We start from the raw sequence: 26,043 nt of genomic DNA, 5'->3' as shown, positions 1-26,043 counted from the left end.
TGTGTGTGTGTGTGTGTTACCAGGCCAGTGGAGAGGCCATTCATGGACTTCTGGGACTCTTCTGATTTTCTGCAGCTTGCTGATCACGGAGCGCTCTCTTTGGTAAAGAAACAACAAAAACGTCTTTATACTTCTTAATTATTTTGTGGAATATGCTGTTATGTTGCCTGTGTCTTTAGTTATGATTCATTTATATACATACCTTATTATTTTTTTACTTTTGTGTCTCTGAGGTCTATGTATTTTTAAAGGATAATTAGGATTCGAGTCATGAAATTTCCAAATTCTACGAATTAATAAATCTGATCTTGAAAGTGCTATTCATTGACGCTACATTGAAAACAATTTATGGCCATGAAAATCTGTGACAACTGAATGTGAACTGCTCTGAACATTGTGTTCATATTGAACTGCTGAATTTTCTTTTAAACAACATGTTTCAAATTTGTTTCTTAGAATCTTCTTTTTAGATCTGGCCTCCCGAGGTGGGTGTGTGGGAGATAGGGGCTGTCAGGCGGCAGCACACTGCTACAGACTCTGTGTCAACTTAACGATCCTGCTACTGCGTGTAGCTCATCATTAGTACCACAGCCTGGCAGACTTTTCTCTTCATCTTTGAGGAAATTCACGCTGTGCTCATTATTAAACACATTGCAGGGAACTTTTTCAAAAAACAAAACATTGGCAGAGCAGAATAACTTGGACTTAATTGGATTTCTTTACAAGTAAAAATGAATTATTGAGTGAACATCAGAATTTAGGAAAAACTGAACTACTACCGATGCATTATTGGAAATGGTGGAAGGAATAACAAAGGCAGTTAAAAATGATGACACTTTATAGATCACAGACAATTATTGAGAACATTGGGAAGCATGGGATGAGCTCACTCTTGGCTGAAAAAGCTTTTTGAAAAATTAACAGCAATGTGCGCGAGTTATAAAATTGAAATAATGCAAACAATGTTTAGAGCTTAATGAAAGTCACTGCCGGACTAGGTACAAAGGTTTTTATATAATGTAAATATGATTTGAGAGATGTTGAAAAGTTTGTATTTTTTCTTGAAAATATTTGTATTTTCTTGATAATTGATATGCATGTATGTTATGCATACAATATATATATATGCATTATGCTTGGCTGAATAAAAGACACTACTACTAATGAGGTCATCATAAGAGGCGTTTTTCTGCAACCTGAAGTTTTATGTATTATTGTTTGGTGGAACACTGAGAAGGAACTCCAGAGGGTAACATGCATATAACTTTGACTGCAACACGGTAGAGATGGGACAGCAGGCATTATTTTTATAAATGAATACCTGAATCTCTCTTGCTTACCTCAAATGTCTGCATGAACTCAGCAAAGATACCAAAGAAGGCCTCAGTGTTTGTGGCATTGCCGTTTTCTCCAAAGTAAGAGACCGTTTTGGTGAATTCCTCCAGAGCTCTCTGTTGCAAGGACTCCAGAGACTGGACTGCTGGATGACTGTTTTCCAGAAAGTTCTACACATAGTGGAGTAAAGGGGCACAACCATTTCATCATCTCTTCTACTATATCTACTTCATTCCTTATCAGGGCTCCACACTTCATAAAGGATACACTCATGACGACAGCGAAGCGATCCTCAGCAGTCGCAGGCATCTTCTGACAGGCTGAGCGAATGTCCTGGATGGCTGTATGAAGGTCGTTGAGGTCGGATGCAGTAGACCTCAGGTTTACTGGAGACAGAAAATATAAAAGGAGAATGAAATGGGAAAAATACACAACAATAGACAGCAACCGTTGTAAATTGCTTTGGAGCAAAAATAAAATGGATCTACCTTTGACTGCAAGAGGAACCATAGTTAAATCTTTGGAAAAGTCTAACACATCAGGAAAGTGGTGACATAACGACTTAACCAGAATATGTAGAAATGTCGACTTCCCGTCAACTGTTTTAGTTGTGCTCAACTGCAGAGGACACAATGAAGTTATCAACAGCATAAACAAAATAGAGTGACGTCTTTGAAAAACACTTGGTCACATGGTTTAAATATGTATGCGTGTATGACTTACCTCAGTGAGGAAGTTGATCTTAAAGCCTGTGGTTTTGTTAGTTTTAGGCTGGCTGTTATTCAAGTAGTTCCCCATCGCCAACACAAACTGTTGAGAGACAGAATGGAGCAAGCAAAAATTAAACTATATCAAACTTTGCTTGTTTATTACAATTTATTTCAATTGCAACATATTTTTTACCAAACACAAGAACTCATATTTTTACTTCTTCATATACAGGACTGTCTCAGAAAATTAGAATATTGTGATGAAGTTCTTTATTTTCTGTAATGCAATTCAAAAAACAAAAATGTCATGCATTCTGGATTCATTACAAATCAACTGAAATATTGCAAGCCTTTTATTCTGATTTATTGCTGATTATGGTTTACAGCTTAAGAAAACTCAAATATCCTATCTCTAAATATTAGAATATCATGAAAAAGTATACTAGTAGGGTATTAAACAAATCACTTGAATTGTCTAATTAACTCGAAACACCTGCAAGGGTTTCCTGAGCCTTGACAAACACTCAGCTGTTATAAATCTTTTTTTTTACTTGGTCTGAGGAAATATTAAAATTTTATGAGATAGGATTTTAGAGTTTTCTTAAGCTGTAAGCCATAATCAGCAATATTAAAAGAATAAAAGGCTTGCAATATTTCAGTTGATTTGTAATGAATCCAGAATGCATGACATTTTTGTTTTTTTAATTGCATTACAGAAAATAAAGAACTTTATCACAATATTCTAATTTTCTGAGACAGTCCTGTATTTTTATTCTAGTCAATCACATAAAACTGGATTCAAGTTCCAGAAGAAAGAAATGAAAATACTTCACGGTTTTTTTATCTCATTAAAAACGTAGTTGGGAGGCTGTTTGTGCTTCTCAGAATCACACAGGCTTTTAAGCTCATAACAGCGGGATTGCATATTAAACTATCAACAAAATGTCCTTTTGTAATTATTTGTCGGTATTTAGCTGAACAGCAGGCTACCTCTAGTATCTTAGCGAGCTTCTTGCTCGTCTTCAGCTCCATCGAAGCCTTATAGAGACAGTCGTACACTCCCCTCAACTCCTCCGTCTTCTCCTGGAGAGAGCACTTGAAGAGGAGGCACTGCAGACGGGTCTTGTACTCTGGAACTGACAACAACTGATGGACAACACGCACAACAAGCCAAGAAGTGAGTGGTGATGAACACAACAACAGCATATGGACAATGTGAGACAGTCAAACCACGGTCCAAACCCTGACTGGACTATACCTGCAACACAAACTGGTCTGGCTCACTGAGTTTGCTGGGGTCCGCTGTGTAAGCTTCATACTTTTTGACCTCTTCTGCATCAGGGGCATACAGCAGGAGCTGTGTGAGGTGGGCTGGCTCCAGCCTATCGGTGACCATGTTCATCAGCACCTGGCGCAGCTCACCGGGAGACAGCTTTAAGTGGGCTATCAGGATGGCTTAATGTTGAAAGGAAGATAATAATAATATTTGTAGCATTTTTTAAGCTGGGAGTGCAAAGTGCTTTCATAGACAGCAGACCATTACCAACACACATTATCAAGAAATAAAATCAGCAAAATGAACCATATATGAGTGCATGACTCTTGGCTTACGCTTAATAGGAATTCCTAATAATATACCATCTTATACTTACAGGCATTGTAGGCCTTCTTATGGGAGAGGATTTCAATCACATCTTTCTTTTTGAAAATGTCTGGCAGGCATGGCTCTGGAGCAGACACTGAAAATGCGATCAGTGTTGGTAAAATGCACAGATGTTATGAAGACAGTCGAGAGATGAATAGGAATAAAGATCTTGTGAAGGTCCAACATCTTTTTCAGCAGGTTTGGAGAAAATTACAAAGAGTACGAGCGGGGTGTTGATTTTGGGTCATATGTTCTTAGTTTGTACTCTAGGTTGAATGCACTTATTGTAAGTCGCTTTGGATAAAAGCGTCTGCTAAATGACATGTAATGTAATGTAATGTAATATGTGGCACCCTGACTCCACGTAAAAGCATGAAGTGAAAGTCTAGCCTTTCGACTGCTTTGTGCAAAATGCAACATCAAATCTAAAAAAGGTGTTCCGTGTTCTTCTAACAAGCAAAATTAGAAAGAGGACTTTCAAGACAGCGGTTTGTGTCGTCCGGCTGCCACACCTGTTAACGATTTAGCCGCTAATTGCTGTCTGAGCAGCTGTTGCTAATGAGCTTCGTTTAGTCGGACCAGTATAAGAAGGAGACACAGATGGTCTCTAACAAAGCACAGGTTACCCTCCAGCCTAGTACTGCCCAGTCAGCTGCACGTCTCAAACCTTAGCATCTGAAAAGGACAGGGTGCTGCTTTTCAGTTAATAGCCATGGCTCTTGGACTACTTCTGTGGTATGTATTATTGATGTTGAGCATTTCTTTGCATTTAATTTTCTTCAGTTTCCATTAAATATTTTTAATTGAATGTCTGTTCCTTACTGTCTTCCTACAGGATTTCCCTGACTTGTTTTTTGCTGTGTGACTGCAGTGTTGGATTACCAGCTGAAAAAGGTACAGATGTTTTTTATCTTTATCACATAAGGCCATGGCAACATCTCATGTTTTGACTTTGTTTTTAAAGAACATGGAGATCGCAACAATGATGATAAACAAGCTGAAGCTTTGGATTCTGGAATCGTTGATCGCCGCAACTGGAAGGCTTCAACCAACCAGCTGCTTGTCCCTGATCACACGAGCTACAACAAGCCTTCAGCTGCACAATGGCCAAGTCTGACCCCATCTCTTGAAAACCTGCTCGACACCCAGAGTGTTGAGGTGGAAAGGCTTGTTAATGGTCGGCCAAGAGACTGGAGCCAGGACGACCCTGCAAAAGAGCTTTTGTTTCCTTTAAGCTCCAGCCACCTGCAAGAAGATGACACGCCAGCACAGCCTCAGCCAGGCACTGTCCATACTCTATATCCATATATGAATACTGGGCATTCTTCAAATGCTGCAGTTCCATATAGCAATGGTAATTATTTGAGCGAAGGATCCTCACCTTCCTCCAAACGGGGACCATTCCCCAGTAAGCCAATTAATGTGGTAGCCCGGCCATTCTATCTATCTAGGCGGGAAAGCCCCTCTTCTGGGCTCAATGGAGGAGAGAACCCTAACTTTAGGCAGATCAACTACCGGCCACAAACGGCAGTTGTCAGCACCCCAAAAGTGTTCAAGACCCACAGAGTGAGGGAACCGATCCGTCAAAGCTATATTGTCCAGTCCAGAAAGGGCTTCCAGCGAGCCAGTTATCTACAAAGCAACTCCAGGTACTCTCCAGAAGTTCCCAAGAGGGTTTAGGGTAAACTGCAGAATAACACACTTAGATCCTACAATTACAGTAAAAATAAAAAATTATATGAAAGTAATTTAAAAAGCTGGGTATTAGTGTGGTGTTGTTTTTTAGGTCAGTCAAGCAGAATTCAGTGGTGAAATACTGTAGATGTAATGACTAAATAATGACACCCCAAGGATGCAGAGATCCAGAAACTTGATAATGATGTGCTGCTAAGAAATAATAGTGCATGTTGTCATTCTGATTTAAATGTACATGCATTCATTTAAAGCACTGCAGATAAGCATAGAGCTACTAGTACTCACAGGAGCTCTTCTGTGTCCCAAAGTGCAGCTCCAGATCCAGATACTTCACCATGTCATGCAGTTTGTCATAGTCAGAATTGGCTCCCAACTACCAAAGACATGCAAAAACGATGCTATGTAAATTAATATTTCACGACTGTAAGATCATTTTGAATTTATAATTCTAAATCTAAATTGTATTCCATGAATGAGACACCAGCTCCCCAAGTCCAAACCCCACAAAACTCACCTGTCCCCAGATAGTGCCCTCTGAGTCTTCCACTTGCTCCCAACGTAACCTCTTCACACTCATGTGGTTGGAGTCCATCCTAGAGAGCGAAGGCCTGGGCAAGGGTGGAGGTGAGCAGGGTGGGGGCAAGGGTGGAGGCGGAGGGGGCTCCAGATGCTCTGAAGGGTCAGACAACGAGTGTGGGAGGGACTGGGGCTGGCCATTAGATTGCTCATGGTGGGACTGGGTTTGGGGCTGGTGTGGCTGCTGCAACAGCTGATGGGAGGGTTGGGACTGCGAGCGGGTGGCTTGGGGGGAGGGCTGGACTTGATGCTGGGATTGTTGGTGTTTGGATAGAGGCTGAAAAGAGGAGATGTTGGGCTGGTGTGGCTGGAGCGGCTGAAATGTGGAAAGAAGAGGCTGAGGCCTGTGGGGTTGCTGGGGAGGATGGATTACGTGAATCTGGTGTTGGTAGTCCTTCGGAGGTGGCTGTGGTGTCATGTGGTGGATGTGGTGGATCTGAGGCGTGCTGGAGTGGTGGTGGGTCTGCTGCATAGAGTGGGGTCTTTGGGGAGAGGGTTTGGTGAGCTGGGGGTGATGGGTTTGGTGGATTTGCTGTTCTGGCTGTCTCCCTTGCGGTGACACTTGGGTCTGATGATGACCTTTAAGACTTTTCCGACTCTGATGGGAGTGGCTGTCCCGGTTTAGCTGAAAAGGGAGGGAGGCAGGCTCCTGCTGGGCTTCATGTAGAAGCTCTGTGGAGGAGTGGTGGGGCTTGGTTTGGTGCATCTGGTGGTCTTGATGGAGCAGCTCTGTCGAGGAGTGGTGGGCTTGTGGTTGGTGCATTTGATGGAGCAGCTCAGTAGATGAATGGTGTGGCTCTACCCGATGCATCTGATGCGCTTGATGGAGAACTTCGGTCGAGGAGTGGTGGGGCTGCTGTTGATGCATCTGGTGACCTTGGTGCAGAACCTCTGTTGAGGAATGATGGGCCTCGGTCTTGTGCATTTGGTGGAGCATTTCCGATGACGAGAAGTGGGCATGGACTTGTTGCATCTGCTGGAGCACCTCAGCTGATGAATGGTGGGACTGGGATTGTTGCAACTGATGGAGCATCTCGGTAGAAGCGTGATGGGCTGGGGCTTGGTGCATCTGGTGAAGCACCTCCGCAGAGGAATGATGGGACTGGGGTCTCCTGCCCTTATGGCTTTGGTAGATGCCCTTAGTGTAATTACCTTGTTGGCTTGGGTGGGCTGTTGTTTGGGGCGATGCCTGGTGTGGAGGTGGGGCTGAACGGGACAGACGTCGGTGGTGATGACTCTGGTGGGCCTGTTGCTGCTGTGCTTGACGCATCATATACAGCGGATGGGAGGAGTCTGGAGAGGGGAGTGGGGGTAAGGACTGATGGAGTTGTTGAGAAGGCAGGGGCGAGTGGGCTTTCTGCTGTGTTGGCTGGTTAGGCATCGAGTGGTGGCTCTGGTAAATCTGTTGCTCTTGAAACGCTTGTTGCTCCTCGTATGCTTTCCGCTCTTCATAAGCTTTTTGCTCCTTGTAGGCTTGACGCTGTTCGAACGCCTTTTGTTCTTGGTAAGCTTGGCGCTGTTCATATGCTTGCCTTTCTTGGTAGGCTTGTTGCTCCTGGTACATTTGTTGCTCTTCAAAAGCTTTTTGCTCCTCAAACGCCTTCTGCTCTTCGTAAGCCTGTCTCTCCTTGAGTTTCTCCTGAAAGGCCTGTTGTTCCTGGTAAGCCTGCTGCTCTTGGAACAGTTGTTGTTCTTCAAAGGCTTTCTGCTCCTCATACGCCTGCTTCTCCTTAAATGCTTGTTGTTGCTGCTCCACATAGGCTTGTCTTTCCTGGTAGAGGTGTTTCTCTTGCAAGGCTTTTAGCTCTTGTATGTTAGCATGGACCTGAAGGTCTTCTCTCGCGGGCATCACTTTATGTAAGGAGAGACGTTTGCGGGGTGGGTAATTGCGGGGCGGGGGTGGGGGAGGGGGCCCAGATTTGCGGCGGATGGGCACATAGGCCCTTGGAGAATGTTCAGGGGTGTAGACACGCAGTTGCTGAGACTGAGTCTGTACAGGTGAAGCAGGTGGAGGTGGAGGTGGAAGAGGCGGGTCATTGAACTGAACAGGAGGGGGTGGCGGAGGGGTCATCGGGGGTGGAGGGATGTGGTCGGAGCACGAGGAGTAGGTGAGGGAGGAGGCATTCTCCTCTCCACTGCTGCTTTGAACATCACTCGGACTGCTGAGCTCTGGAGCCACAATGCCTCCATTTTCATCTTCGTCCACCTCCAACTTCTCAACATTATCCTCATCCTCCTCATCAGGGAAGCCCATCTGCACAACATCCTGGTATTAACACCAATTACACTTCATTAGCCCTTTAAGGTCAAAGTGGAGCGTGGAATTATTTTGGTACACATCAAATGGCCATCTAAATAAACTGTGCAGGTTGTACATCATTTATTAAGAGCTGTGCAAACAGGTTTCAACAGGAACAGCTTTAACCGTTCGCTCTATCAAGGCTTCTCACATCAAAGGTAGTTTGTGTATGTTTGACCTGTCAATGAATTTGTGACGGTTAGCAGGTTTTAATGTTTGGGTGTGTTTTATATTTTGAATGTGGATTTGCTCTTTTGTTTACATTTGGATTACAGGTTGTGTTTTAGATGATTCTTTGAGGTCAACGTGATGGACCATAAAACTTAACTTCAACAAACTATACAGGACAACACACAAGGAAAGAACTGTGTTGTATGTGAGTCTGTTTGCGCACTGCGGTTTTATTTTTGCAAAAGATTATTCACATAACCTAGTTTAAGTCTTAAACTTAAATTTCACTTTGCCTTATTTTACAGGAGAGTATGTTCTGTACCCGTTCTGTATGTGTGTCAAGGGGTCTGTCCTATTTCTTTTTTGGAAGCACGGCCTACACACCCTCGGGAATCAGTCCACCGTGCAGAATGAACACCATAAACTATGTGAACATGGGTATTTTTATTTTCACAAGAATATTATAGCTGATAGACCTATTAGGACTTTAGTAATTACTACTCTGTAATGTGTAGCATGTACTGATGAAAAGTTAATGATTCAGATTGTTAGACTGATAACATCCGACTACATGATTACTAAAATAAACATCAATAATCAAGAGTCAAATTGTTAACTCTTTTAAAATGTCTTCATAATGAGGATACAGACTTCACATGTATTAATAACTGTGACCTTACCTCCTCGTAGTCATTCTCTGGAGTCAGAAAGTCATCAATGATGGCCACCCTCTGTCCCAGCTGCTCGCTCAGTGCATCCAGAAAGCGATCGGTGTCTTCTGAGCGAGGTGGTTTGGAGAAGGTGAAACGCCGCTTGTTGCTGCGGACGCCGGGGGGAGTAGATGGGTAGTCAGGAAGATCTGGGGAGGATGGAGGGGGACTGTCCAGGCTGATGTAGGGGTTGGACTCCCCACTGGTCTGGCTCGTCAGCCCTGCTGAATAGAACTGGGATTGGGGGGGGCTGGGTAAGGGCTCTGGCCATGTAGAGAGTGGGGGGCCTTTTTGGCTACCTGATATTAAGGAAGAGACATACAGCCTTAGAAAATGACATCTAAATATCTGAAGCATCATGTTGCTATGACTCTCTACTGTCAGATGTTTAAATAATAATAATAATATTATTAATAATAACAACAATAATAATAATAATGATTATTATAATAAAGTAAAGTTTGGTTGGGTCTTCTCACCCTGAACTTTTATGTAAACTAGTAAGCTGTTAAATTTCCCAACTAAATCTACAATCTATCTCTCCCTCATATGTGGGCTCTGCATCCATATCCCATGGTTGGACTAAATCAAGTCAAAGGTGGCAACGTGTTAACAAATTTATAATATTGCGATAAAGTGTGTTCTGACCTTTCCTATCCGAGTCATAATCAAAAATGTACTAATTACAACACCCAGGCTGAGAAAATATTGAAAGCAGTTAGTTGTATGTGAGTCTGTTTACACTGCGTTTTATTTTGCAAAAGATTATTCACATAACCTAGTTTAAGTCTTAAACTTAAATTTCACTTTGCCTTATTTTACAGGAGAGTATGTTCTGTACCCGTTCTGTATGTGTGTCAAGAGGTCTGTCCTATTCCTTTTTTGGAAGCACGGCCTACACACCCTCGGGAATCAGTCCACCGTGCAGAATGAACACCATAAACTATGTGAACATGGGTATTTTTATTTTCACAAGAATATTATAGCTGATAGACCTATTAGGACTTTAGTAATTACTACTCTGTAATGTGTAGCATGTACTGATGAAAAGTTAATGATTCAGATTGTTAGACTGATAACATCCGACTACATGATTACTAAAATAAACATCAATAATCAAGAGTCAAATTGTTAACTCTTTTAAAATGTCTCTTCATAATGAGGATACAGACTTCACATGTATTAATAACTGTGACCTTACCTCCTCGTAGTCATTCTCTGGAGTCAGAAAGTCATCAATGATGGCCACCCTCTGTCCCAGCTGCTCGCTCAGTGCATCCAGAAAGCGATCGGTGTCTTCTGAGCGAGGTGGTTTGGAGAAGGTGAAACGCCGCTTGTTGCTGCGGACGCCGGGGGGAGTAGATGGGTAGTCAGGAAGATCTGGGGAGGATGGAGGGGGACTGTCCAGGCTGATGTAGGGGTTGGACTCCCCACTGGTCTGGCTCGTCAGCCCTGCTGAATAGAACTGGGATTGGGGGGGGCTGGGTAAGGGCTCTGGCCATGTAGAGAGTGGGGGGCCTTTTTGGCTACCTGATATTAAGGAAGAGACATACAGCCTTAGAAAATGACATCTAAATATCTGAAGCATCATGTTGCTATGACTCTCTACTGTCAGATGTTTAAATAATAATAATAATATTATTAATAATAACAACAATAATAATAATAATGATTATTATAATAAAGTAAAGTTTGGTTGGGTCTTCTCACCCTGAACTTTTATGTAAACTAGTAAGCTGTTAAATTTCCCAACTAAATCTACAATCTATCTCTCCCTCATATGTGGGCTCTGCATCCATATCCCATGGTTGGACTAAATCAAGTCAAAGGTGGCAACGTGTTAACAAATTTATAATATTGCGATAAAGTGTGTTCTGACCTTTCCTATCCGAGTCATAATCAAAAAATGTGTACTAATTACAACACCCAGGCTGAGAAAATATTGAAAGCAGTTAGTTGTTTCCAGATTCCTCTATTCTGAATATATATATATATATGTACACAAAGTCACAAATATTCTTTTTATGCGGAATTCAAGGATATTCATTTGAGTGAGATTTGGGTTTACTACATTTGGATGTAATATGTTGTTATCCTCCTTCTCTGACATCAAAAACACAAACAGTACTTCTGCACACAACAGATCGGCAAGGTAATATTTGTTTACAGTCGGTTAAATATAATTTTAAAAGTGTACTGTATGTATAATTTGAGCTACCTGTGTTAGCATGTGTTGTAGGGGAGGCCGGGCGCGAGGGAGGCTCCAGTTCCAGAAAACTCTCGGGGGTAGGAGGAGGACGACTCTTCAGAGACTTGGACCTCTTGCTTGAATACATGTTCTCCAGTTCAGCGTACACTGTCGACAGCTTGTATGGTGGGAATGGACAAAGAAGCCAGAGTCAGAGTTCCCACATGATAGAGTGAGTGATGAATTCTACATTGATATTTACAATATATATATAAAGAGATATTTTCCCATGAGGACTTTGCTACGTACATCGGTGAGGTTGTTAGGAGTCTCAGGAAGGGAAGTACCATCTCCTGACTGTCTCTCTCCTGGAGCCAACCTCATACCCGTCGTCTCCAGCACCGTCTCTACATGGAGGCCTATGACAACCAGGTAACCGAGTTAGCTCTCGCCCATATCTGGTGGACAGGTTTGGCCAGGTTTTAGGATGTGGGCTTGGGCTGATTTGGGCTGACAGTCATATCAGGCTAATTGTTTTGGCCAGCAACCAAGCAATGTTGACAACATAGAAATATTTTAACTATTATTCAGTATATACAATCTTAAACGATGTGAGCCACCCTCGCCCTGTAAAAAGAAATTGGAAGCTATAGAAACAAAAGGCAAAAAATCTCACTAAGATTTAACATGACTGGGTTTATGCTCTCAACGAGCATAATGTTAACGCTGAAATGAATCACGATGGTGGTGAAATGAATCAAGGGTGGTGCACATAATAAATCTACATGGCGTTACTGTTGCTATCAATGACAATGAAGATAATGAATGTCTGTACCCATGCCCATGTGCGTGCCAATGACCAGGTCATCAGAGCTACGTCCCCTCACACTGCTCCTGTAGGTGGTCCCTGTCACCCTCATGGAGCTGCTACGTCGATGGGGCTCGGAGGCAGCGTCGGGCTCCGCAGGAGGTGGAGGTGGTGGTGGTGCTGGTGGAACTGGAACACACATACATATTGCCAATGCAGAGGAAGAGGCAAAGGTGGATGAAGTGCCCGAGTTGATTGCACTTTACTGAGCCACACACACATTTGAAATGTGTGCACACACCTGGCGCTTTGTATCCAAGAAAGCGTGAGATCTTGCTCTGGCAGTGCTCCTGCTCCTCGTACGTCAGCAGCTGGTAAACAAACTGCCAGATCACCTGTTTGGCTGGAGTATCCAGCACCGGGAACACATCCACGATCAGAGTGTCAACATTCCTGTTGCCATGGAAACACAGGCAAGGTGACAGAGATCGCCAGGCTTTCCAATCAGAGGTCAGAGGTTGAGCTCATGGAAATGGTCGTCCGCGGATGTGACAAATTAGACATGAGATTAAAGCGGCACTCCACTCATTTTATAAAAGAAGTTTACTCATCACAAGCAGGGTTACTAAGTGTCATGTTGGCCGTGACTGAAGGTTATCTTTCTTGAGGCAAAAAGACTTAACACTTTTAACAGAAAGCCTTTGTTACAAACTTGCATACACCAAGCAGGGAGGTTCCATTGAAGTGATGCTAATGGTGGCATTATGGGAAATGAGGGCTGTAGACCAAGTCATTAGCATTTCATTAGCAAATCAGACAACACAAAAGTATGATATCTTGACCTTTTTTAAAATTCCAATAGAAGCCCAATTTGTTTCTTGATTCCTGTGTTAAAATGTGATGCTTAACCACCTTATTTTAATGTATTCATACCTCTAGAATGCACTTTTCACTGTAAACCTACATGCAAATTATGGTTTAATATAAAAACACTTACCAGCCACAACAGTACAAAAATATAACAATGTTCAGTTATTCCTCTCAGTATTTTATTGTCCTTCTACCTTCCTCCTTTTTTTGCACATCACTTTACATCCATCCTCTGACCTCCTCTATCTCATCACACTCCCCCTTTTCCTCCCCCTTAGCCTTTGCTCACCTGTGCTGGAAGAAGTTCTCCAGAGCCTTGCAGATGGTGTACTTCTCCTGGATGGTCAGCAGGTGTTCCAGCTGCTGTCCGAAGGTGCGGCCCTGAACCCGGATACTGGCCGGAAGAATCTCTGCCACCCACTGCAGGGAGCTGAGCACGGGGGAGCGGGCACACTTAGTGGGAACGCCGCCCCCCGCCAGGTCCTGCTCTGCCAGGGTGAAAGTAGGCGGACCGTCCTCCACTACCAGAGTGGGCATGGCGCCACTGCCCTGGAGCATGGACACCACCTTCTCATGGGAGGACGTCCTGCAGGCAGATACACATGAAAACACATGAGCATACACACTGCAATAACTCCAATTATTCTTTAGAAAGACGGTCAATCCCACAATTTAAATAAGTTATGCATTTATATTAAAAGCCTTTTGTGTTCTGCAGATAACATGACATATACTGTAATATAAAGAAGTGTTTACATTTTATGGAGAGCTTCTCTATCATTGTTTGTCTTTTCACAAAATTGGTCTTGCAAATCTTTCCAAAATGAGATTTCCACTCAATTTAACAACTGCGTGAGCTCTACAAACACCTACATATCTCTAACAGGGGAAATATATACCCATATTTACCTAGAAATATAATAATTTTCAATTAAATTAGATTTAGAAAAGGCATGACTTTTTCTTGAACTTGTGCACAAATTTGAAAGAATTAATAAAATAAAATAAATACAATTCACCTCATGTCCAGCCCATTGAGGAACATGATGCGGTCTCCTGGTTTTAGACCGGCCTTGTCTGCTGGGCTTCCTGCAGAACAGAACATGAGTAAGAGATGTCTGATTTGATCATTTTCTCATTACATTTGCTTTTGAAAAAAACGTTATCAAGAAATAAACTGTTAAAGTACTGATATACGACAACAGCTTGATAATTTACACATACACACAAATAATCAAATAGTAAGCTAAATATACCTCAATTATTTTACTTACCAGGGATGACAGAGTCAATCCACACTGGAGCATGGCCTCTTAGAGTGAAGCCAAAACTGTTGTTACCCTTACACACTCTCACCGTCCTATAGAGCCACATTTGAGCTTTGATTAATGACATGACTGAGGAATAAACAAGGCTGCATGAATGAAAGAAAAGCAGGTGTTCACAAATACTCATATACCAATATGAAATGATTAAAGTAACAATACTAATTGTCCTGCATTTAAATAATACATGGGATACCATATAGTAGAAAACTTAACAAATATGACACACACTTTGCTAAATAAGGGTGTTCACTGCACACAGAGGACGTGGTTTGTTAAAATAGTTATCTGCAATGATAAAACATTCTGCAGTTTAATCTGGAGTCCAACTACATATTTCCATATTCAGCAGACTGCTTTAAATTCCCATCCAGCATGAAAAAACTAACTTAAATATGAACAGTATATCCAAGGAGAGCTGTATTCCATCCTCATAAATCAGATTAGGGGCATTATATTCCTACCGCTTCAAGTGATAGTGAAGGGATGTTTGTACTTGTATTGTGTACCATTTTTTAAACCCGATATCATCAAATCATGAAGCCAAGAAACAATATCACAGCAGATGAAGAGAGCAAGAGGACAGGACTGTCTCAATAGGTTTATGTTCCCGTTGGCTTAATCTCTGAAGGCTCCATTTTTCACTTAACTCCTTCTCATCTTAATTCACATGACGTATAAGGAGAGAGGAGATGATAGTTTAGGAAAACGTATTTTGTTTGAAATTTAAAATGACATCGCACTGTGTAGGTAGTGGGAGAATGGTATGATGATGATGATGATGATGATGATGATACTCCTGCTGATAAAAAGTCAAAACACACAAAAACTAAAAATAGACAGGATGAGCAAAGAAAAATACAGTCGAATAAAAATCTGCAACATGAGACTTAATGCAGACCTGCAGTTGGTGGCGGTGCTACTGGAGTGACCAGCTATGAGGGAGGTGGTCTTGCGCATGCCGCGGACGGGGGGGACCACGCCTTCCTCTGCATGGGTGCGTGGCACTGAACTGGCGCGGGTGGACACCAGAAGGCGTTCGGGGTGATCCTCACTACGGCTACGGCGAAGGTGGTTGCGGCTCGGGTCACTGAAGCTCCGCCCTTTGATCCGGCTCATCAGGCTCTGGGAAACCACCTCGTCAAAACGCTCCCGGTGCTTCTTGGGAATGAAGATCCTGGCGAACATCGTGGGATCACAGACACAAATTCAGAAATAGGCTTTCCTGAAAATCTTCACAGCCAACAAAATCCTATCAGAGAAGCATATCAGCCCAAAACCGCACACAATCTAAAATGATTCATCCTGATCTCTCAAAGCATCCATCGTCCAAAGTATCCAAGAGACAAAAGAGGGATTCTTGTTCCGACTACATATTGTTCCAGCTGCAGGATCCACTTAATTGGTTCAAAAATAGTTTAGTGCATGTCGTCTCATGGGAGGGCCGAGGTCGGTAGAAGGGATTGGTCCAACATGTTTGTGTGTTTTTGTGGGTGTATGCATGTGTGAGAGGATAAAGGAGATAAAAGATGAGCGTTGTGTGATCCTGTCATATCAGCAGCTGCAGGTAAGAGTGTTACAGTGACAACTCTCTGCTAATATGCGACAAGGAGGAAGCTCAAAGCCAGACCCAGCTCCGTGAGAAAGTGCTCCTCTCCTCCTATCAGTGTTATTTTCCCCTCCCATAATCGACTCCTTATGCAGATATTCTCTTTAAAAAAAAGCCCATCCTCGGATACTCTGAGATATCAGGGTGTTCCAGGGGTGGGTTTGTGAGCGTAAGACACATTCCTGCGGTCTGTGTTGTTTGCCGCATTAGAAAAGAAACTGTCCAGGCAATAAAATGAAGATTGTAGTGTTGGCATTAACTGGTCCAATAGTGCTTGTATTGAAGCTGGCTGAGACTTATTGCTACTGCTTCTATGAAAAGAAAGCAGCATTTACTGACATTTACCACGGATCTTTTGTTTAGCTTGAAATGTCTACTCCTAATACCCCCCCCCCCCCTGTTTAAATTAGGCCAATTATCTGCAAGAACAGGAAAGATACATAACAATAGAAACAACTTTCCTGCATATAAAGGGCATCTTTTTTTCTTTCTCTTTAATTTGATGGCTCTGCATATACACAATCAATCCTCCACCCATGCACACACACCTCTTTTGTACCTTTCCCTTATGCATACCCCCCCCCCCCCCCCCCTCTTACAAATTGCTGCCTCCATCCTCAACACAAGCTGTTCTCTACCTCTGTCGATTCATCATGAATCTCCAGGGTACTTCCACTGTGCTAAGAAGAAGCAAGTGCTTTGCTTTGGTTTTTCAGAGTGCACCAGCTCCTTTGTGCAAGCAGACACACAGCACAACTCTTCGCTCCAATGCTACTTTTGAGAATAAGGCTCAGTGGTACAGTTTTTTTAACTGTCACACTCCTTTTGCAGGTACATTTGGGAAACATTGTCTGAAGGCAAGGATTTACAAAAACATACAGAAAGTACTAAGTCTGAAGTAAAAGTTTTGCATAAGCTGAGCTGATTCTTTTTAATATCTTACAACCCAAAGTTGAGGGAAGCCAAGAGATTTTTACCCTCTGGAGAGTTTTTACATAGACCACAATCTGACAGTAACTAGCTGAAAATCCAAGTTAAACTACACCCAACGAACAGTCCATGTGGGTCATACATAAAGATAATTAATTCAATCAGCTAAATATAATCATAAAAAGTATCAATTTGAAGGCAGTTTTTCTGCTGTGCAATCCCTGCGTCAGAGTCATTTGTTCAACTTTAGTGTGACACACTTACATCTTATTTATGGCTGTATTTTGCAAGTGAAATTGTCCGAAACAGCATTAAGTGAATAACACTTCAGCAACAGTACAGTTTGTCCCATGCACAATTTATCTTGGTCTGATACCTTTTGGAGTCATACACACACATGCAGTCACGTAATGGGAATCCAGAGTTAACTGCTGATCCCTGAGTTTGTCAAACTGAAATGTGCTTGTCTGCAATACCAGGCTATCGCAAGGGTCAGTTTTGTGTACTACAACACCTTGAGTTAGAGACATAACACAACAACATAAATTGGTACTCCAATTGGTCAAATTAGCCCATAAAGAGGGAGAACAAAGAAAGAAAGAGACATAAATTGGTGAAAATGTCGAAAGTGATGATTCGATGTGGAGAATGGAAGAAAAAAATAAAATAGGACAAAGAAAGAGACAAACTGGAGAACTAGAGCTTTTTCTAGGCCAGGGTCATGTTACTATTGGGAGTGAAGCAGGCAAGTACTGTATGTCCTTACAGGCGATGTAGGCCACCGAACTTTGCTAAAGTACACTCATACGTCACATGTGCTCAGACAAATGGCAAGAACTAAACAGAATCGGGGCATTTTATGCCTGGCATTGATTTCCATTAAGTGTATCACCTCCAACGTCTCTACGACACCTTAAGACCTCAGTCAAAGAATATTTACTTTGTCACCTCTTCTAAATCAACCAAAACAAGTGAACAAAAACTTTACAGCTTTCCTCTGTTGAAGTTGGATGTAGGCTTTGGGATGCCCTGAATTATAAGGAGGGCGAGAGGAGTCTATAATTAGGCCTGAAGGAGGGGTGGATCAAGGACACAGTGCACAGAGGGATGAATGACAATTGTAATCAGCTGGAAAACTCATTGCAATAACCATTATCATCAAACCCTGATTCTGATCAGCTAATTTCACAGCTGAGCCAGTTATTAATTTGCAATGACAGAACATGGCTGTAAACAGAGTTAAAATTAAAAACCCACAGACAGCAAAATTAAGAAAAACAGTAGTTATTTGAATATGACAAACTCTATTCTCATGTTTCACATGCTGGAAACAGCTTTAGGGACAAAAGAGTGTCATATGTTTATATGCCAACAAAAAGTTTAAAATAATCACCAATACAAAAACACAGAAAATAGTTACACAACAATACTTCAGCAACTTCAGATACAAGTCAGCACCAACAGAAAGAAGAGTGAGCGCTGCTAAGATCAAAGTAAAAGTGCCATACCGAAAGTGTCTGGAAAGGCTCCTATCGCTTCCCATGGCTCTTCGGGGCTTTAAGGAAGCGCCTGTTCTCAGGTAAGCAATGCGAATGTTTCTCCTCTATCTCGGTGGGTCCTCATTTAGTCTGAAGAAACAAACTCTCCCGGACAAAGGGTAAAGATGAGAATAGGAAGATGTCCTGGACCTCAAAAGCATTTGCTGCCGGCTCGAAAAGCAGCCAGAGGAAGAAAGAGAGAGAACGAGAGAGAGGGACTGTGAGAGTGGCCGTGGTTCACATCCCTCCACACTTTTAAAACATCCTCAGGTAGCATCATCAGGTGTTTGGGGCATCTCTCTTTCTTTGTGCCCATCGTTTGTCCCCAGGGCCGAGACAGGTCACCGCAGGGAAGTCTGCTCGGTCACAGTGAAAGGATAATCCTCGTCACTTAGTCGTCCAGCACTTTGCAGTCAGCGCCAGTGAGTGACAAATCTTCTTTTCCCCTCAGAGGAGGAGGAAGGAAAGAATGAAATGAACAAAGGAGTAAGTGAGGAGGGAGAGATGAGAGATGTAGAGAAGAGAGGAGAGCCCCAGTGGAATTAAATAGGCAGGTCAGCACAGTGGCTGTCTGTGCGTGTGTGTGTGAGAGAGTGTGTGTGTGTGTGTCTGTGTGTGTGCGTGTGTACGTACAGAAACGTTGTCATGTCTGTGTGACATCGACGACAACATCTATCCAACTGTCTCCAGACATTTACAGCCCAAAACAACTGATTCTTAAAAACATTTGTAAAACGACAGAAATGCTGCTATTTAGATATTATTGCAAACAAAAGAAAACACTGCACTGGGTTGAGAATGCATCAGTCTAATAAATTCATATCTTTGGAGTCTGTACACAGATAGAGTGTGAGACAAAGGCCTTCAGTTTACTATAATTACAATAAACTACCATCAAACAACAGCATGAGCGACTCGATGTTCTAATATTGACTCTAATGACACTCATAATCACACATAATCTTTTGCACAGCTTTGAGTTTCAGAGGCGTTCAAATCAATTGGCAAATGTGTCAGAAACCTAGAAGAGAATTTATTAAAAGAAGTAGGCTGCTTAAAAATAGAAGACATCCTGTGGGAGTGCGAGGGGACGGAGGCAGACTGAGCAGAGCACGGCCCAGCTGGTCAACTTTTACAGGGCAATAAGTGAGCTGTTAAGCCCACCTCACATCCTCTGACACACGACCCCTTATTATCGGACTGAAGTGGGAAGAGATTTGTTCCTATGCGAGTGTGGCTGTCACAGGACGTGATTGTGATTGAGGGAGAGGGAGCGAGACTGACAGATGGGCAGACAGAAGGATGCGGAGACAGCGAATGAATAAAATTAGGGAGATTCAGCCTCAGTGGCAGACACATAGATTCTCCACACCTCAAACTAGAACAATGGCATCCAGCTCATGATTGAAGATTTCTATATTAGTGATTTCTGCTGGTAGTTTGGATGCACAAATGTTCAGGTGACTCTGATTAGAAGCTTTAAGGCCACCGGTTATTTGGAATAGAGGAAACAGACATAAGTAGCATTAAAGCTCCAGCTGATGGGGATGCCATGAGGTATTTAGTCATAAACCAAAATATTGGACAAAGACACATTTCAACTTGATGATGGCATTACAGGAAAAGTTTAGGAATCACCATATATTATTATTTAGGGGTTGTGATGAATGTTGACCAAAGTTCATGGCGATCTGCCAAAGTTTTCACTCCATTTCACAAATGTCGACCTCACGGTGGCAAGGAAAAGCCAAGAAATCATCAAATTCATTAGAAATCATCCTTTGAGCGCCACAGATATCTGTTCCAAATGTCTTACCAATTCACGTCTTGAAGCATGCCGAAATAAAATATAAATCAGTAACACATTTCCCCAAGAACAGAGAACTCCAACATTACATTTCTGTTGTCTTTCCTTTCATTGTCAGCAGCAGCCATTAACAGCACCACTACCCTGAGGCCTGTCTCATGGACCACCTGGAAGCTAAACTCCCTCAGGCTCCTACAACAGAAACATGTTCACAGAAGCGCAGTTCCAAACATGGAATATATTTTAAAAATGTTGTATCCCTTTCCAAAGTAGGATTTTCACAGCCTAATTTGCATTCACAGACATATTTTTGCACAAAAGAGCACTAATAATGACAACACCACAATGACACAGCAGGCAGAGGAAGGGACGATGAACTTTACATATCAAAGCATGTCAGGATTACAGAGCACCTGGTCTTGACACACCAAAATGAAATGATGGGTACTGACAGCTGAAGTAAATATATCTAACCTAAAGAGAGCCTTACTGTTATACTGTACTTCTCTCACTGGCTAGGGTGAGGGGAACAGCAAAAACAGTTCGTCCTCTATGGATACGGCTTATGCATAATTAATTTGTTCTGTGCTCAGAAGAAACATTGCAAAGCATTTCCACAGGCAGCTTTCTGAGGAAGGAAATGTGCTATCAAAGCTATGATAGAGACAGCTGTGTCAGAGGAAACTGAGATGGCTCGACAGCTTTGTTGTTCCGCTGGAAGGGGAATGAATTACTCCCCAAAAATTTGTCACTAGAGTCCACGCGAATTGATTTTCACAAGACTAATAGCAGAGCATGCTTTAAAGGCACTGCAGTTTACTTCATGATCAATCAAACATTATGTATGAACTTGATGACGAGTTACATGCTTCAAAATATGCAAATGTACAAAGCCAAAGTATTTCTAAGTACTTACCTGAGGCAGCAATTCATAATGTCTTCCCACATAGACGGTCAGAGCAACGACTGCATGCATGTGTGTGTGAGAGAAACAATGCAGTGGGCACTCAGTCGAAGCGTCTGCATGTTTTCTGTTTTGCTATATGTGCATATCTCAACCAGCAGCAGCACACTGGATGTTGCAGAGGAGGGAAGAAAGAGCATCCCGTGATGTGAGCCACACACAAAATGTGGTGCGTGTATCAAAGAGTGTTGCACAGCTGACGGGGAGAAATTGGAAATAAAGAGACCAACATGGAGAAAATCAAAGTGAGAGGAGGTAGGGACTGAGAAACAAAAGTGCAGAGGTATTGTGTTTTGGGTTTTGATTTTCCGATCAATGCTGCAGAGGAAGAAATGCAATTTTCTGTGGATTTCTAACCCTAGTCTTGTATATTGTAACTTAAAGCTGGGAAATGGAACAATTTAAGCCCCCACGGGGAGCAATAAATGCTTGACATAAGGGAATTATTATATGTGCTCCTGATGTTCACTTCTACCGCATTTCACAGTAAAATGCTGGAAGGGGTTCTTAAAACGATTGATTTTATACAACAATTAAGGAGTTTTTGCTCCCTCTGTGCTTTTGTTGTGTAAAGACTGCTGTGCAGTGAATCCTTTACACACAATAGAATAGAAGTCTCCTTCGACAAGCTTTCCCAAAAATCATATAATTATGACTAAACAATTAGAAACGTACATCACAGGATATTATCGGCATGGTGGTTTTAGTTAGCCTGGTTGAATATTAATTTCCACAAGTAACTAAATAGAATAAATGATGGTTGATTTAGCTCCAAGTTTTAAATGTTTTTCTGCTTTTCTAAAAGGATTCACCATTCACTGGGATGCACAGCTTGGATTAGTCGGATTATTTCATGCTCTTATGTTTTGTTAATGTTTCAAACTTTAGTAGTTGCTCAACTCCAATAATGTACAGACGTTTTTAGCACAGCCTCTTTAACAATGTAGAATACAAACAAAACAAATTTAAGAAGAGTTTTGGTTTCAGACACTAGCGTCCCCTACAAAGACACCTCCGTTACTTCCACACAAACTAAAAAGCAACTCTAAAATGAAAACACACATAATGTATACCCTTTGAGAGTTTAGACTGGAAACAGCAGCAGGTTAAAATATTGATGACAGTGACCGATACTGAAACAAGATATAAAGCCACCATCAGTATGCAGCAGCACTTTATTGCTGTGCATCTGATTTTCATCTGCAGAGAAAGTGGGTGCGATGGAGGGGGGCGGGGGTTGGGTGGGGGGGGGGGGGTATAAGCAGTTTTAAGAGCTGATCTTCTTTGTTCACTGCACGAGGACGACTAAAAGACTGCTTTGTCCCGCGGACTCTAAACGAGACACACACCACACGCACACATCGGCATGCCGGTGTGAGCGGCTGATACCTGACACTGTCGATCAGCTGTTGGTGCTCCTCTGTGATCAAGATGTCGGGCAGGGCCTCAGCCAGACTCTCCACATCCCGCTCAGCAGCATACAGCTTGAGCGCCTCAAACAGCTGCTCCTTCACATCTGGCTCCTCTCCGAGCACTTCCTCCACCTGATGGGTAAATTAATACATGGACATTAATCAACACACAAAATACAAATGTAAACCACAACATTACAAACACCTATTTCCGACCCACTTTCTTATTGAACTCCATGGCCTTGTGGGCGCGACCATCCCTGACGCTGTCCCCGCTCTGCGACAACACCCTCATGCTGCTGCTCAGCCGCTTCGGCCGCCGGGCCATACTGAGCACGCCCAGACGCAGAGGCCGACCCTGAGCTGCTTTGATCATGGCTGCTGCCGTTTCGTGATGCTTCACTGGGATGCCGTTGACCTCCATGACGTAGTCCCCGGCCTTGAGGCCGTTGCGACCAGCCGGACCGCTGGGCATGCAGTCGTCCACCATCAGAGGGCCGTCTCCAACGATGGTGAAGCCAAAGCGGCCATCCGGGCCGGGAGCGACGTCAATCTGAGGAAGGTGGGGAAAAACATGGATGCCATCTCATTGCTGTTTTCATCTGAATTTCATGTGTGTTTTTTAGTGCTTCCCCACCAATAAAAAAAACACTAAATATGGAGCACTGGGTGTCATCTCACTTGTTCAATCCGGGACACCACTCCGATGCTGGGTGGCACCGTCTTGAGCGTCTGAGCCAGAGCGACCAGTGCTGGTGTGCTGAGGTTGGTCACATCCTGGCCCTCGATGTCCACCACCTGGTCCCCGGGCTTCAGGCCAGCCAGGTAGGCACTACTGCCCTCCACCACGGACAGGATGTAGCTGGGCCCAGTGCCACCCAGTTGGAAGCCAAACGCCTCAGGCCAGTTCTGATTGGTGGCTGGGAGGCCGAGGTCTGGAGGATGGACAGAAGGTGAATTTTGGAAAAGGCCCGAGTACATCGGCTTGGACTTTAATAGGTTTGTAATTGGGCGGTGAAATGTTCTTCTGCTTGTATGTTACATGAGCATGTTGGAACATTGCTAATCTGGAACAAGCTGCTCATACAAACAAGCAGGTAGTGAGCTGTAAAATGGAGGTCAGGCAGTCTGTTGGTATAAATAGGGCATCTTAGTGATGGAGCTGTAGCAGAAGGAACACGCGTCGACCTCTGAAGCCACACACATGAAGACACAGGAGTCAAGTCAAAAAGCACTTTTAGAAGAAAAAAAATGGTATTTACATTGAATGACAGTAAAAGGAAAGAATAGAGTGAAGGAGGTTATTTCTGCCTGTTGGTATCTAGTCCACATGAGCGGCTGGCCTTCCCCTGGTCACTGGCCTCATTCTACTGCAGCAGAAAATGTCCCCACAGGCACTTTATTCCACTCATCTAGAGTGTCAAAGACATACGATATTATAGGGACTGCTCGGAGCACTTTATATGTGATATGATATTGCAGACACAAAATGAAAATGTGCACATCATTTTGTGCTTGTGGATATTTGTGCTGTTTTGCTATATTTAGTTATTATTTTCTAATTGTTTTGCCCTGCCCTCTTGTCCTTTGCCTTTTTCACATGTTTGCCTCAAGTCAAGGCGGCACAGCCAGTCCATCAAGAAGGAGCTAGATTGAGTCTCAGCATATGACAAAATGTCTCCAAGGTGCACAATTTAAAGGGAAAATTTGACATTGGAAAATATAACAGAGCACAATTATGTAAGATACATTATAAAACTGCAGATACACAAACAATTGCAGAGCCATCCATCAAACCGCCAGCACAAAACTGCTCTGTCTCCATTGTTCTCTGCCTCTGATCATTGAAAAAAAGAAAAATAAAGAGGAAAAGTCAGGCTGCCGGAGAAAGACAAAATTAGAAATGGGAAGTAAGAAAAGTAAATAGTGCAAAAAAAGTTCAAAAGTAAGCCTGAAGAAGACTTTGTAAAGAAATGTAGAAATGTCTGATCTGCTTCAATACAAAATCAACAAGACAAATGACATCTCACTGGAGCACAGGGCAAAAATATTCATGGTGAGATGTGGCTGAGTGAATAAAACATACATCAAATCCAAAGACTCACAGAGAGCCACAGAATGTGGTGTCAGCTCGCTGAGAGGAAACATCAAGCTGCAGCTGATTAAAATAGATTAGGAAATCACTGACATGGAGCTGTGGATCAGAATCTTTTCTTCCCACCAGAACACAAGCGGCACTCAAAGAGGATTGTCAGGACTTCTTTCTCTCATATTCTCTGCATCCTGCGACCCAGTCACACAACGTCAGCGTCAGCTCTTTCTTACCTCCAGCAGATGAAACCGTTCAGGAACATCTCGGAAAAAAAACGACTATTCAGAGAAAGAGACTTACAGAAATCTTTGGAGGCACTCCGGATCCCAGACTTGCTCTGGCGCAGGGAGAAGCGGCCCTTTCTGCTCAGGAAGCGCCTCATCCTCGCCCGGCTTGCGGCAGGGCACGTTCCAGCCAGCGTTCCCTTGACCCCCTGCCTGGAGGTCGATGCAGTCAAAGGGGGCCCTCGGACACCTTTGTACTGCTACTAAGCGGAGCTCACTGCCTCCAAAAGCCCTCAGCTGGGCAATCAAGTGGACCTAAAAGGTCACATCTGTAGGTTAGCGGGGACAATGCCTCCCTCGGTTCTCAATCGGAGAACCGGTGGTCTGCAGCTGTGGAGAGGCCGGCCGGGGGAGAGCGTCTCAAAGTCAGGCTCTCCATCGTGGGTGAGGCGGTCCAGCCTCAGCCCGAAGCCTATGGCTGAGCAATGATCAGAAAACTGGGACACGCTCTCGATCCCGGAATGGTTCTTTGCAAGAAAAAGGTACTGCGAAGCCCCATTTTTCTATAAATATCTTTCCCTCTCCCTCTCGCTCTCTCCCACCCTCGCTCTCTGCCTTCCTCTGTTGCTCATGTAGATAGGGCCCTGAGGAGTGACCCAGAAACCAGTGTGTGGCGTACCAGCCGAGGGACACGTCTCTGATTATAGCCGCTGTGTTAACCTCAGTACTGGAGCACCAGTTCCAGAGATGTAGTCCGCGGAAATGCTCAAGGTTACCTGCGATATTAAAGCAGTGGTGACTTGCCAACGCTAACACAAAGTCGACAGCATGACATCCGTCAGTACAAGCCTGTGGCGTACGCGTGTCCCAGAAGATGCTGCATTTTACCTGGCAGGTGTGTGTGTGTGTGGTTTCAAAGCAGGTGGTATTCCCATGAAATGGGAGATGACATTCACTCAACAGCCACACTTCTAAAAACAAAGAGGAATGAAACATGACTGCTACACAGGATAATATAATAAAAATACTGCATTCTTTGTTAGTACATCATAGTAATCAACACAGGCAAGAAATGGGCTGATGTTCATGTGATTTTCACTTTAGTTAGGGAGGCTTTGGAAACAACCAGACACAA

At 43.2% G+C, this 26,043-nt stretch overlaps 1 protein-coding gene across 1 annotated transcript; it reads right to left on the bottom strand.

Annotated features, from left to right (window-relative positions):
• Positions 1–16: 16 nt before the first annotated feature.
• On the bottom strand, positions 17–25,066 carry grid2ipa (glutamate receptor, ionotropic, delta 2 (Grid2) interacting protein, a). The gene is given in 25 exon segments (XM_056406950.1): positions 17–97; positions 1,341–1,505; positions 1,603–1,721; positions 1,824–1,953; positions 2,059–2,145; positions 3,036–3,191; positions 3,304–3,500; positions 3,698–3,784; positions 5,671–5,758; positions 5,900–7,369; positions 7,781–8,227; positions 9,112–9,375; positions 10,343–10,671; positions 11,360–11,507; positions 11,639–11,748; positions 12,165–12,326; positions 12,439–12,590; positions 13,297–13,593; positions 14,027–14,096; positions 14,282–14,367; positions 15,234–15,509; positions 22,570–22,724; positions 22,813–23,145; positions 23,274–23,527; positions 24,934–25,066. Coding segments are annotated over 25 exon segments (5,796 nt in total).
• Positions 25,067–26,043: the final 977 nt, after the last annotated feature.

Source organism: Pseudoliparis swirei, chromosome 23 (genome assembly GCF_029220125.1).
Source record: "Pseudoliparis swirei isolate HS2019 ecotype Mariana Trench chromosome 23, NWPU_hadal_v1, whole genome shotgun sequence".
NCBI lineage: Eukaryota > Metazoa > Chordata > Actinopteri > Perciformes > Liparidae > Pseudoliparis > Pseudoliparis swirei.
Note: the sequence above shows the minus strand (reverse complement) of the source record. Positions and strands in the feature narration are given on the sequence as shown.